The sequence below is a fragment of the Neomonachus schauinslandi genome, chromosome 12, assembly GCF_002201575.2.
Source record: "Neomonachus schauinslandi chromosome 12, ASM220157v2, whole genome shotgun sequence".
NCBI lineage: Eukaryota > Metazoa > Chordata > Mammalia > Carnivora > Phocidae > Neomonachus > Neomonachus schauinslandi.
This window is the reverse complement of record NC_058414.1, coordinates 20,625,684-20,637,859: the sequence shown is the minus strand read 5'-3', so window position 1 is coordinate 20,637,859 and position 12,176 is coordinate 20,625,684. Positions and strand designations below refer to the sequence as shown.

The following is a 12,176-nucleotide window of genomic DNA, read 5'->3' as shown; positions in this document are numbered from 1 at the left end:
TATTTGAAGAAATAATGGCCGAAAACTTCCTCAACCTGTAATGAAATAGATATCCAGCTTTAGAACACAAAGGGAGCCCCACAAAGGAAGAATGAAACCCAGAAGGTCTACCCCAATGCATAATTAAAATGGTAAAAATTAAAGATAAACAGAGAATCTTAAAAACAGCAAGAGATAAAGGAAAGTTACATAAAAGGGGAACTCGATAAGGACGATTTTTCAGCAGAAACTTTGAGGTCAGAGGGAGTAGCGTGGGGCGCCTGGGTGGGTCAGTCATTAAGCGTCTGCCTTCGGCTCAGGTCATGATCCCAGGGTCCTGGGATCGAGCCGCGCATCAGGCTCCCTGTTCCACGGGAAGCCTGCTTCTCCCTCTCCCACTCCCTCTGCTTGTGTTCCCTCTCCTGCTATATCTCTGTCAATAAATAAAAAATCTTTAAAAAATTATTTTAAAAAAGGGAGTAGCATGATATATTCAAAGTGCTGGGAAAAAACCTACAACCAAGAATACTGTACTGAGCAAGGTTATCATTCAGAATGAAAGGAGAGATAAAGAGTTTGCAAGACAAAAGTTGAAGGAGTCCATCACCACTAAACTAGCCTTACAAGAAATGTTAAAAGAGAATTTTTTTTTTGAAGATTTTATGTATTTATTTGAGAGAGAGAGACACAGCGAGAGAGGGAACACAAGCAGGGGGAGTGGGAGAGGGAGAAGCAGGCTTCCCACCAAGCAGGGAGCCCGATGTGGGGCTCGATCCCAGAACCCTGGGATCATGACCTGAGCCGAAGGCAGACGCTTAACGACTGAGCCACCCAGGCGCCCCTGTTAAAGAGAATTCTTTAAGTGAAAAGAATAGGCATAACTAGAAGAAAATGGTGAAAGGAAAACTTCATTGGTAAAAGCAAACATACAGTGAAGATAGATCACCAATAAAGCCAGTATGAAGGGAAAAAGATGAAAGTAGTAAAATCAATTGTTATCTACAAAAATCAGTCAACAGATACACAAAATAAAAAGATGTAAAATATGACACTATATACATAAAACATGGGGGAGTAATATAGTGCTTTTAAAATGTGCTTGACCTTAAGCAACCATCAACTTTAATATAGACTGCTATTATACACGTGGGACGTTATAATATGAACCTCATGGTAACTACAAATAAAAAACCTGTAATAGATACCAAAAATAAATAAAGGAGTCTAAGCCTAACTTTAAAGAAAGTCATATCATGAGGAAAGACATCATGAGAATAAAGAAACAGACAAGAGCTCTAAAATACACAAACCCCCCCAAAAAACCAAAACAACAAAAAAACACCCCAAAACCAAACCAAACCCAGGAAGCAATTGGCAAAACGGCAATAAGTACATATCTATTAATAACTGCTTAAAATGTAAATGGTCTAAATGCTTCAAAAAAGACACGGAAAAAAAACAAAAAACAAAAAAGACACACGGTAACTGAATGGATAAAACAACAAGATCCACTGGGGTGCCTGGGTGGCTCAGTTGGTTAAACTTCTGCCGTTGGCTCAGGTCATGATCTCGGGGTCCTGGGATCGAGCCCCACATCAGGCTCTTTGCTCAGTGGGGGGAGTCTGTTTCTCCCTCTTCTGTGCTTTCTCTTTCTCTCTCAAATAAATAATCTTTAAAAACAAGGCCCATCTATATGCTGCCCACAAGAGACTCACTTCAGCTTAAAGACATATACAGACTGAAAGTGAAGGGATTGAAAAAAATATTCCATGCAAGTGGAAGCAGAAAAAAAAATTGGGGTAGCTATACTATGTCAGACAAAATCAACTTTAAAACAAAAACTGTAGAGACAAAACAAGGCATCACTTAATAAAGAAATCAATCCAACGAGAGGCTATAACAATTGTAAATACCTATACAACCCAACAGAGAAGCACCTAAACATATATAAAAAAAATGGTTATAAAAAGAAATTGACAGTAATACACAATAATCATAGGGGCCTTTAATACCCCACTTACATCAATGGACAAATTATCCAAACAGAAAATTAGTAAGGGGACACTGGCTTTGACAACATATTAGACCAGATATACTTAACAAACAGAACACTCCATCCAACCATGGCAGAATACACATTCTTCTCAAGTGCATATGGAACATTCTCCAGGATAGATCACATGTTAGGTCATAAAACAAGTCTCAGTAAATTTAAGAACACAGAAATTATAGCAAGCATCTATTATACCCACAATGGTATGAAACTAGAAATCATATAGGAAAAACACAGGAAAAAAACAAACCTGTGGAGGCTAAACAACATGCTACTAAACAATGGGTCAAAGAGGAAATCACAGAGGAAATTAAAAAAAAAATACCATGATGTAATGTATGGTGATTAACATAATAATAAAAAAATACTTTGACACAAATAAAAATGGAAACATAATGGCCTTAAAAGGCAACCGACTGAATGGGAGAAGATATTTGCAAATGATACATCTGATAAGGGGTTAATATCCAAAACATAAAGAGCTCCTAGAAATGAACACCAAAAAACCCCCAAATAATCCTATTAAAAAAATGGGCAGAGAATTTGACTAGACATTTTTCTAAGAGGACATACAGATGGCCAACAGACACATGAAATGATGCTCAGTATCACTGATCATCAGGGAAATGCAATTCAAAACCACAACGAGATATCAGAACGGCTATTACCAAAAAGACAAGAACTAAGCTTTGGTGAGAATGCAGAGAAAAGGGAACCTTCATGCACTGTTGCGAGGATTGTAAATTATTTTTTAAGACTTATTTATTTGAGAGAGAAAAAGTACGAGCAGTGGGAGAGAAGCAGGCTCCCTGCTGATCACGGAGTGTGATGTGGGGCTCGATCCCAGGTCTCTGGGATCATGACTTGAGCCAAAGGCAGAGTCACCCAGGCACCCCGGTAGGATTGTAAATTGGTATAACCACTATGAAAAACAGTCCATCAGAAGTAAAAACGACTTTGAAAGATAGGTGAATTTGGTTTAGGTGAATGGAAGACAGGAGGTAATTCCAAGCAAATGAGTAAGAGTTAACGAGGCACAGTGCCAAAATAATTGAGCTAAGGTCCTTGTAGCAAACACTTCAGGCAAGGAAAATTGTTTTTAAAGAATCTTACTGATCACTCTTGAAGCATCCTTCTCTGTATTAATAACTGAGCACTTTACATTTGCCAAAAAGATTATAAACAGAAGTTACAAGGTTAAGGGAAATGATCACCTGTTTTAAGACATTCTTTTGTTTTACATCACATACTGCTTAAAACCTTTATCTCATGTAACACTAAGTAATAAATAGCTTGTGATGCTTGTGGGGGATGTACAGAGAGGAAACTTGCCAAAAAAAAAAAAGAGAGAGAGAGAGAGAGAATGGTTTTTTAAAACATAAGCGTAATGAGGGGCGCCTGGGTGGCTCAGCCAGTTAAATGTCTTGACTCTTGATTTCAGCTCAGGTCATGATCCTGGAGTCTCAGGATCGAGCCCCATAACGGGCTCCCTGCTCAGCGGGGAGTCTGTTCTCTTTCTCTCTCTGCTCTCCCCCTGCTCATGCTCTCCCACTCACTCTCTCAAATAAATTTTTTTTAAAAATCTTAAAAAAAAAAAGAATTTTAGAACTAGAAGGGATGTTAGAGATTATCTAGTCACATTTTAAATTTTACAATGAAAAAACTGAGACACCCAAATTCCCTCCTGATCTATTCCTGCTCAGCAAAGCTCAATTTTTTTAATACCTCAGCTTTAATTTAAAAAGTGATTACCTACTGAATTTGTTTCTAAAATGCTTTTTTGATGAATACTGTTGTCATTTTCTCTGTGATACATATCATACAAATATACATTATACCTATCTACATATATATATTCGTGACATATATATATACACAATATTTATATATGTATGTAAAACTACTTTTTAAGATGTGAGATTTTCACTGCCAATTAACCTAATGGGAACCCTAAATGATGGGGAAAAATCCTCAAAATAGAAGTTTTACATATATAACATATATGTATATGTCATATATATGTATACTTATAAGCATTTATATATACTATATATGTCATTTTCATTTATATTTACTGATCATTTCCTTTATAATTTTTTTCAGTACTTATAACTTATAAGGTACCTTCATCATTCTCAACAATTTTAATATATTTTGTAGTTTCATTATTATTTTCTATGGTTAGAACTGAAAATTGTAAAAAATTCTTTAAATTTTTTTAGAATTTTAACAAATTCAAGTAAATATCTAAACCTTTCATCATTTGAAGTCCTAATAACATCTAATAATCCTTCCCTTCTCCAGTGATGTATGATGCCTCCTTTATTATAGAGAATTAATCAGGGTTTGTTTCTGGTTAACTATTCTTGCCCTGGGATCATCTTTAAAATGATTATACCCTCCTAATAAATTTGATGGTAACTTCCAAAAACTATTATTTTTGTGTATTTCTCCTGCATCTAGCCACTTGACTCAACCCTTTTTTTTGGTTTTCTAGGTAGGGCCTATGTTACCTACAAATAATGTATTTTTCTTCTTTCCAATAGTTCTCTTATTTAATATCTTAGTTCATTAAACTACACTCCTAAAATAGCATAAAAAATAATAAGCAGGCTAGTTTCTCCCGTGGATTTTAATGGTAATATCACTAACATCACATGGTTAAGTTTGTTGGCTGTAGGTGTGAAATACTTACCAAAGTAGGAAATTAACTATTTTTTTGCAAAGTTCTATTTATCAAAAAGGAATGTCTATTAAATTGTGTTTTATACATTTTTCACTATTTAGGAAATCACGTGTTATCTAAATTATAAATAGATTTAGCTATATTAATATACTTCCTAAGTTAGATTCCTGAAAGAAATCCTATCTGTTCGTGGGTATTCTTTTAATGTGCTGTTAAATTAAATTTGCTATTATTATTTTTAAAAGTTTATTTATTTTAGTAATCTCTACACCCATTGTGGAGCTCAAACTCACAACCCCAAGATCAAGAATTGCATGCTCTTCCGACTGAGCCAGCCAGGTGCCCCTAAAAACATTTTTTTCAGGAGGTAATTCTTTTTTTTTTTTTTTTTTAAAGATTTTATTTATTTATTTGACAGAGAGAGACACAGCGAGAGAGGGAACACAAGCAGAGGGAGTGGGGGAGGGAGAAGCAGGCTTCCCGCGGAGCAGGGAGCCCGATGCGGGGCTCGATCCCAGGACCCCGGGATCATGACCTGAGCCGAAGGCAGACGCTTAACGACTGAGCCACCCAGGCGCCCCTTCAGGAGGTAATTCTTTCATAACTTTTAAAATTTCTTCCTATTTAGGGACACCTGGGTGGCTCAGTCAGTTAAGCATCTGACTCTTGGTTTTGGCTCAAGTCACGATCTCAGGGTCATGAGATCAAGCTCCGTGTTGGGTTCCATGTTCATTGTAGAGTCTGCTGGAGATACTCTCCCTCTCTCCCCCCTCTGCCCCCCCCACTACTCGTGCACTCTCTCTAATAAAATCTTTGAAACATCTGCCTTTAAAATTTCTTCCTCAATTTAAAAAATGTTCATTTTTTTAAAAAAGATTTTATTGGGGCATCTGGGTGGCTCAGTTGTTAGCCGTCTGCCTTCAGCTCAGGTCATGATCCCAGGGTCCTGGGATCGAGCCCCGCATCAGGCTCCCTGCTCCGCGGGAAGCCTGCTTCTCCCTCTCCCACTCCCCCTGCTTGTGTTCCCTCTCTTGCTGTGTCTCTCTGTCAAATAAATAAAATCTTTAAAAAATAAAAATAAAAAAATAAAAAGATTTTATTTGAGAGAGACAGAGAGAGCACAAGCAGGGAGAGGGGCAGAGGGAGAGGGAGAGGGAGCAGCAGACTCCCCGTGGAGCATGCAGCTCAACTCCGGGCTCGATCATGAACCGAGCTGGGTCCTGGGATCATGACCTGAGCTGAAGGCAGACGCCTAACTGACTAAGCCACCAGGTGCCCCTCAAAAAGTTCATTTAATCAAAATTTTTGAATCTATTACATTTAATAGTGGTCTCCATTAAAAACATCTTCTGTAATGGTTTCTTTCTGTATTTTGCTATTTGTTTTTTCTTTTTATAAATCCACTTTGGGATACCGCTGTTTTATCTCTTCTAATGTTCCATGTTCCTTGGTGCTATTCTTTTAAACATTTGAACTGGATGCCCATTTTACTTTTCCCTCTTTTTAAAAAGTAACAGTTTAAGGCAATGAACTTACTTATGGTGCAGCTCTAATCGCCATCCCTTAAGTTTTGATACGCAATGATTTTACTTTTACAAAAATAATCTAATACAATTTTTGTATCTTTCTAGGCCCCAAAGAGTATATCTGATTTCCCAAGTGATTGTTTTTTTGATTTGTTTAATCACATCTTTTATTGAATTAAAATAAAATTTACATTGAATTTTGACAATTGTATACACCCCTATATCTACCACCAACGAAAATACAGACCATTTCCATCACCGCGTTCCCTTCACTCTTTCCAGTCAACTCCCATGCCCTACCACCTGATTTCCTTCACCATAGACAACTTTTGCATGCTCCTGAACTTCATGTAAATGGAATTATAGTTTGTCTTTGTATCTTTTCTGTTCAACCCAATGTTTTGAGACTCATCACCATTTCTGCATGTCTTAGTTATCTGTTCTTTTTTAGAATATACAGCAGTTTGCTTATCCATGATCCTGCTGGTGGACACTGGGTGGTTTCCAGTTTTTGGATATGGTGAATAAGGCTGCTATAAACGTTTGTGTACAAATCTTTTTATAGGCATAATAAAGTTAGTAATTTCTACACATACTGCAGGGCTTCAAAAACTACAGGTACATTTTTGTTTTTTTGAACTCCAATTTTTTTTTTACAGTCTGGTATATCATCAGCTTCTTCACTAACATTCCAGAAGAAGCATTTTTGTCTTCTAGATGGTTTAAGCAGAAAGGAGCTTATTAAACATTAATAGGCAGCTCACAGAATCTTTGAAAGAGTCAGACTATAGGGCTTGGAAGCTATGTACCTAGGAACTATTATCAATCATACCAGATAGTTCAGAGATGTGATGATCCCAGCACCGTGGGGCGCTAGAGAAACTGAGCACGGGCTGCTTCCACGGCCAGGGCAGAGCGGGAAAGCCATACAAGCTTTGCAGTGCGCCTCCACACCTGCTGGCAAAATGGATTCTGTGCAGCACAGCCTAACTCACACTGCTCTCCTATGAATTTCGAAGGAAGTGTGCTGGGCAGTGAAACCTAAGTCACATGCCCGCAAACATTCTTAATTCCAAGATGTGTCTTCTTATAAATTGGTAAGTTTCCTTCTTTATTTGCAATTATGGTTTGTGACATTTATTCTGACTTCTTTAGAAATCTGGCATCTCTACTCTTTCTCTCTGAATCTTGGGAACATTCCTCAAGGTTGTCCTCTGCTCTACTGTTTTTCTAATCAGTATGTCAACCTTTGGAATCCTAAATTCTGCTCTCATGTTTTCAGTTTCCACACAATTCTACTTATTTCTCCCTAGTCTCTTTCGCCATGTTTACACCACACCCCCAGAGCAGTGTCTTCATATTTTACTGACCACATAAGGAGATACTTAAATTTTCTTTGGAAACTTCTAAGTCTAAGAGAGGTGATGTCTCTATTTTTTTTGGATTGTCTCCTCTTATGCTGCACTGGTTTTTTCTTGAGTTTTCTGCCTAATCTTTATTCATCCATGTGTATTAGGGAGTCCTGAGGCTGTCTTATATTATCTCTTGCGGAGGGGGCAAAATATATTTCTCAATATTAAAAATAAAGGAGGCCAAAGAACACTGTCTGAAAAAGAAACAAGGGTAATTTGCGAGCAGCAGTTGTTTACTGAAATTTCAAAGATACGCCCATCTCCTCCCACCGAAGACAGTTTCTGGGATGTTTTGAGGGTACATTAGCAAAAAGGCTTTTATTGTACATTCATATTGCTATTTTTATAAAATGTCTCTAAACAGGATTTAAAAAAATTTTTTTTTTAAGATTTTACTTATTTATTTGACAGAGAGACAGACAGCAAGAGAGGGAACACAAGCAAGGGGAGTGGGAGAGGGAGAAGCAGGCGTCCCGTGGAGCAGGGAGCCCAATGCGGGGCTTGATCCCAGGACCCCTGGATCATAACCTGGGCCGAAGGCAGACACTTAATGACTGAGCCACCTAGGCGCCCCAGGATTTTTAATTTTTAAGAAGCGTAAGGAACAGCTTCAGTTTAAAATGTCAGAAATATTTTGAACTAAAATTATTAAATTTAGAAAATTCAAATCACCAAAAACTTTATTTCAGTGCAAAGAATATCAAACCTACACGCATCATTTGCCAGCGTGGCTGGCAATTTTATTTCAAAACAAAATTATGTAAGCAGCTGAAATCCCACTTTTAGTATTCAAGTACTTTCTCTTAACCCATCATTCAACTTTTCTAGTGACTTATTCTTTTCAGACAATGCAGAGGAAAAAAAAAAAGACCACTTATTTTATTCACCTTTCACTGACTTCCCAATTTTCATTATAGCAATTCAAAATACATTAAACAAAAAGAAAAGTCTTTTTATATGTGTGTAACAGGATATAACAACTTGAAGGATCTCGGGGCGCCTGGGTGGCTCAGTTGTTAAGCGGCTGCCTTTGGCTCAGGTCATGATCCCAGGGTCCTGGAGCCCCGCATCAGGCTCCCTGCTCTGTGGGGAGCCTGCTTCTCCCTCTCCCACTCCCCCTGCTTGTGTTCCTGCTCTCGCTATTTCTGTCAAATAAATAAATAAAATCTTAAAAAAAAAAAAGAACTTGAAGGATCTCAAATGCAGTAAAACTTTTATTTTTATTAGGCTTCTCTGTGCTAATAATTACATATTTGTAAATGTTAAACTTCACATTTTTACTTTTGAACTAAATTTCAGAAAGCAGTAAAGCAAGCAACTGCCTTTTTTTATAATGACAGAGGTAAGAGAACATCAGTTTCCTTTTGAATAAATACTGAGAATATCAACATAGTGGCAGAGAATGAATTATAATTTTACTTAATGTTAATCTGATGCACTGGGGTTGCAAAGCCTCTGGCTATAGAGTATTAAAAAATTAACTTCTACTATGCCAATAAAATGAACGAACTTAGAAACAAATGAGGGGCGCCTGGGTAGCTCAGTCGTTAAGCGTCTGCCTTTGGCTCAGGTCATGATCCCAGAGTTCTGGGATCAAGCCCCACAACGGGCTCCCTGCTCCGAGGGGAGTCTGCTTCTCCCTCTGCCTGCCACTTCCCCTTGCTTGTGCTTCCTCTGTCTCGCTCTCTGTCAAATAAATAAATTCTTTAAAAAAAAAAAAAGAAAAAAGAAACAAATGAATGTTTCTTTTACAGCTTATTGTACATTTTTTATCTTTAAAGAAAAAAAAAATTCCTTCACCTTAAAACATCAACTGTTTTCATAGTTCTAAATCACTTCCAATTCTTTCACAAATTCATATGTATCAACTCATTCGGTATTTGTATGCTGTTCTTTCATATAGCAAGACTTTGCAAATATTTTTCCACGGCAAATGAATTTCCCTGGCATTTATGTATATTGCAATGACTATTCATATGCATTAACATATGCTTAGTCTAAAACCATGCCAACTTTTTAAGAAACTGAATAGATCTAAAATCATCTCATAAATTCCTTCACCTTATTAAAAATATTTCCTGTGATTTTCCTAAATATAGGCATTAGTGGAGAAAATTTTGAGTTTATCTACTATACTTAGTCTCAACTAGTATTTTTCAACATGAGATGGGTCTCATTCAGCCACCTTCCTCCAAGTACAACACTTTCTCCTCCTGATTGGCCTTGACTCCCTAACTCCTTTTCCATTTTGGTCACAATCTTACCTCCTCTGACCTCAATATCCATTCTCTAGAGTGGAGGGCAGAACATTCTCCTAAGATAAAACACAGAAAACTAATCACCTTCACCCCTTTGATCAAACTTTATTAACCAGGTGAACCGAATGGTGTGTAGGGCACTAAGGGGATGGTGTTTTATAAAGCCTGTGAAGACCAGGTTCCCAAGAATTCCCCTGAAATTTTTATCTTTTTAATGAAGAAAGCAGTAGAGCATCAAATAATTCTTTATTGGGCAGAAGACTCAGGGTGGTATCAATAAAAATGTAACCTAAACCACAAAATAACATCAAAAAACCTAAGTAACAAGGCAGCTTCCACTAAATACAGCTGGCCATATTTCTAAAGGGAAATGAAACATTACTTTTTTAAAAGTTTGCCACTGGAAGAATGTTCTTTATCTTGGTCACAAACACACCTACCCACCCATCCTCTGATTTCTTATTCCCAGTGAAAAAGTCCATGCATGAGAATGATTGTTTTCTGGTTCTGAAGGTAAAGGAGACTGTGGTTATGCATTGTTATGACCATGTATCAAATGCTGTTGAATCTAGATTTATGGCTATAGACTATGATCGTGCACATCTTTTCAAAAAGATAACATTTCCTATACCAGATATTGGATTATCTCCAAAGAACTAAGTACTTACGAGCTGCTTTGATCTGTCTCTGTGTAGCTTTATATCTTACATGGCCAAGTCCAAGTACTGCATAATGATCTTGGTTCTGATAAAGACACAAAAGGGAGTCAAGTGTGAAATGGAGCAATATATCTTATCCCTTATGCTGGTACCCTAAAATAGTGCTTCCCATAATAGGAGTCCAGTGAGACATTGCATATAAAATGGATTCTGTAGTAAGTCTGGGAAATGTGGACTGTGATAACAGACCTTGTGATGCTTTGTATGCACAGAAGCCTAATAAAGGCTCTGAGAAGTCCTGCAATTAAAAAAAACATGCAAACAAACCCGTAAAACCCAGCATTTTCCAAACTTACTTGACCATTGAGCCCATTTTTCTCTTAAATGGGAATTTCCAGGTGCCAAGTCCAAGATCACCTACTAATATCTTATGGCCATCCTTAAATCAGGATATAGCCAGAAGATTTCAGAAGAGAGGGAAGTATTATCACAGTAGGGTTGGGCCAGCGCAATGGTAAGACTAGGAGTCATGTTTAGCAAAGAAGGTAGGTTGGATGGAAATTTTGAGAAACTGAGGGATGAGGCTTCTCCGGGGAGGAAATACCTGCTTTTGTTAACATCCTTGTGATTTTACAAGTTGAAGTAGCAACTGAAGTCTCCCTACAGAATTCAAAGAGTGTATCTAGTATTGGAGAAGTGAGTGGGGAGGAAAGGGAATTGAGGGCATTGTAACATGGGAAGAAAAAGTCAAGCAGGGCTCACTGGTTTCCCTTTAAATTCAGGACTGCAAAGTTCATATGGATGGGCTTCTTCATTATACCTGGCAATAATATTTCGTTCCAGCTGGTTTACCTTTCCACTCCCTAAGGTTACTATTTCTCTAGTCACTCCTCAAACCTCACAGATCCTTCTCCACCCTCTTATCAACAGCCCTGCCTCCTGCTTAACTAAAAAATGTAAATTATCTTACTCAAATTCCTACCTATCTTTCTACCAGCCTACTGGCATCCATAGATCTTTCCCTTTCCCTCCATTCACAACTGAAAAAGCCTGTCCTACCAAGAGAAACTACTCCATCCTTCCTCTTCGTTCTCTAAGTCTCCTCAAAATACTAACGTCTTTCAGATATCTCCTAAATTTCAACTGGATTATTTTCATCCTTATAAAAATATGCTTTGTTAGCTCTCAACCTCTTTTTTTTAAAGATTTTATTTATTTATATGACAGCGCATGCGCAAACAGGAGGAGTGGCAGGCAGAGGGAGAGGGAGAAGCAGGCTTCCCACTGAGCGGGGAGCTGGATGTGGGGCTCGATCCCAGGACTCTGGGATCATGACCTGAGCAGAAGGCAGATGCTAAATGACTGAGACACCCAGGCGCTCCCCCCCCTTTTTAAGATTTTATTGATTTATCTGAGAGAGTGCACACATGTGCGCACAAACAGAGGAGAGGGGCAGAGGAAGGAGAAGCAGACTCCCCACTGAGCAGGGAGCCCGACGTGGGGCTCGATCCCAGGACCCTGAGATCATGACCTGAACTGAAGGCAGATGCTTAACGGACTGAGCCACCCAGGCGCCCGTTAGCTCTCATCCTAAAAATACTTC

The 12,176-nt window shown here is 38.1% G+C and overlaps 1 protein-coding gene across 3 annotated transcripts in view; it reads right to left on the bottom strand.

The window, feature by feature from the left end:
* Positions 1 to 12,176, bottom strand: part of DNAJC2 (DnaJ heat shock protein family (Hsp40) member C2) — a 35,114-nt gene that overhangs the window by 16,395 nt on the left and 6,543 nt on the right. For all 3 annotated transcript variants that reach the window (XM_021689581.2, XM_044919921.1, XM_044919920.1), the window contains exon 3: positions 10,583 to 10,658. In XM_021689581.2, the coding sequence (XP_021545256.1) occupies positions 10,583 to 10,658 (76 nt within the window). The remainder of the gene's footprint in view (positions 1 to 10,582; positions 10,659 to 12,176) is intronic.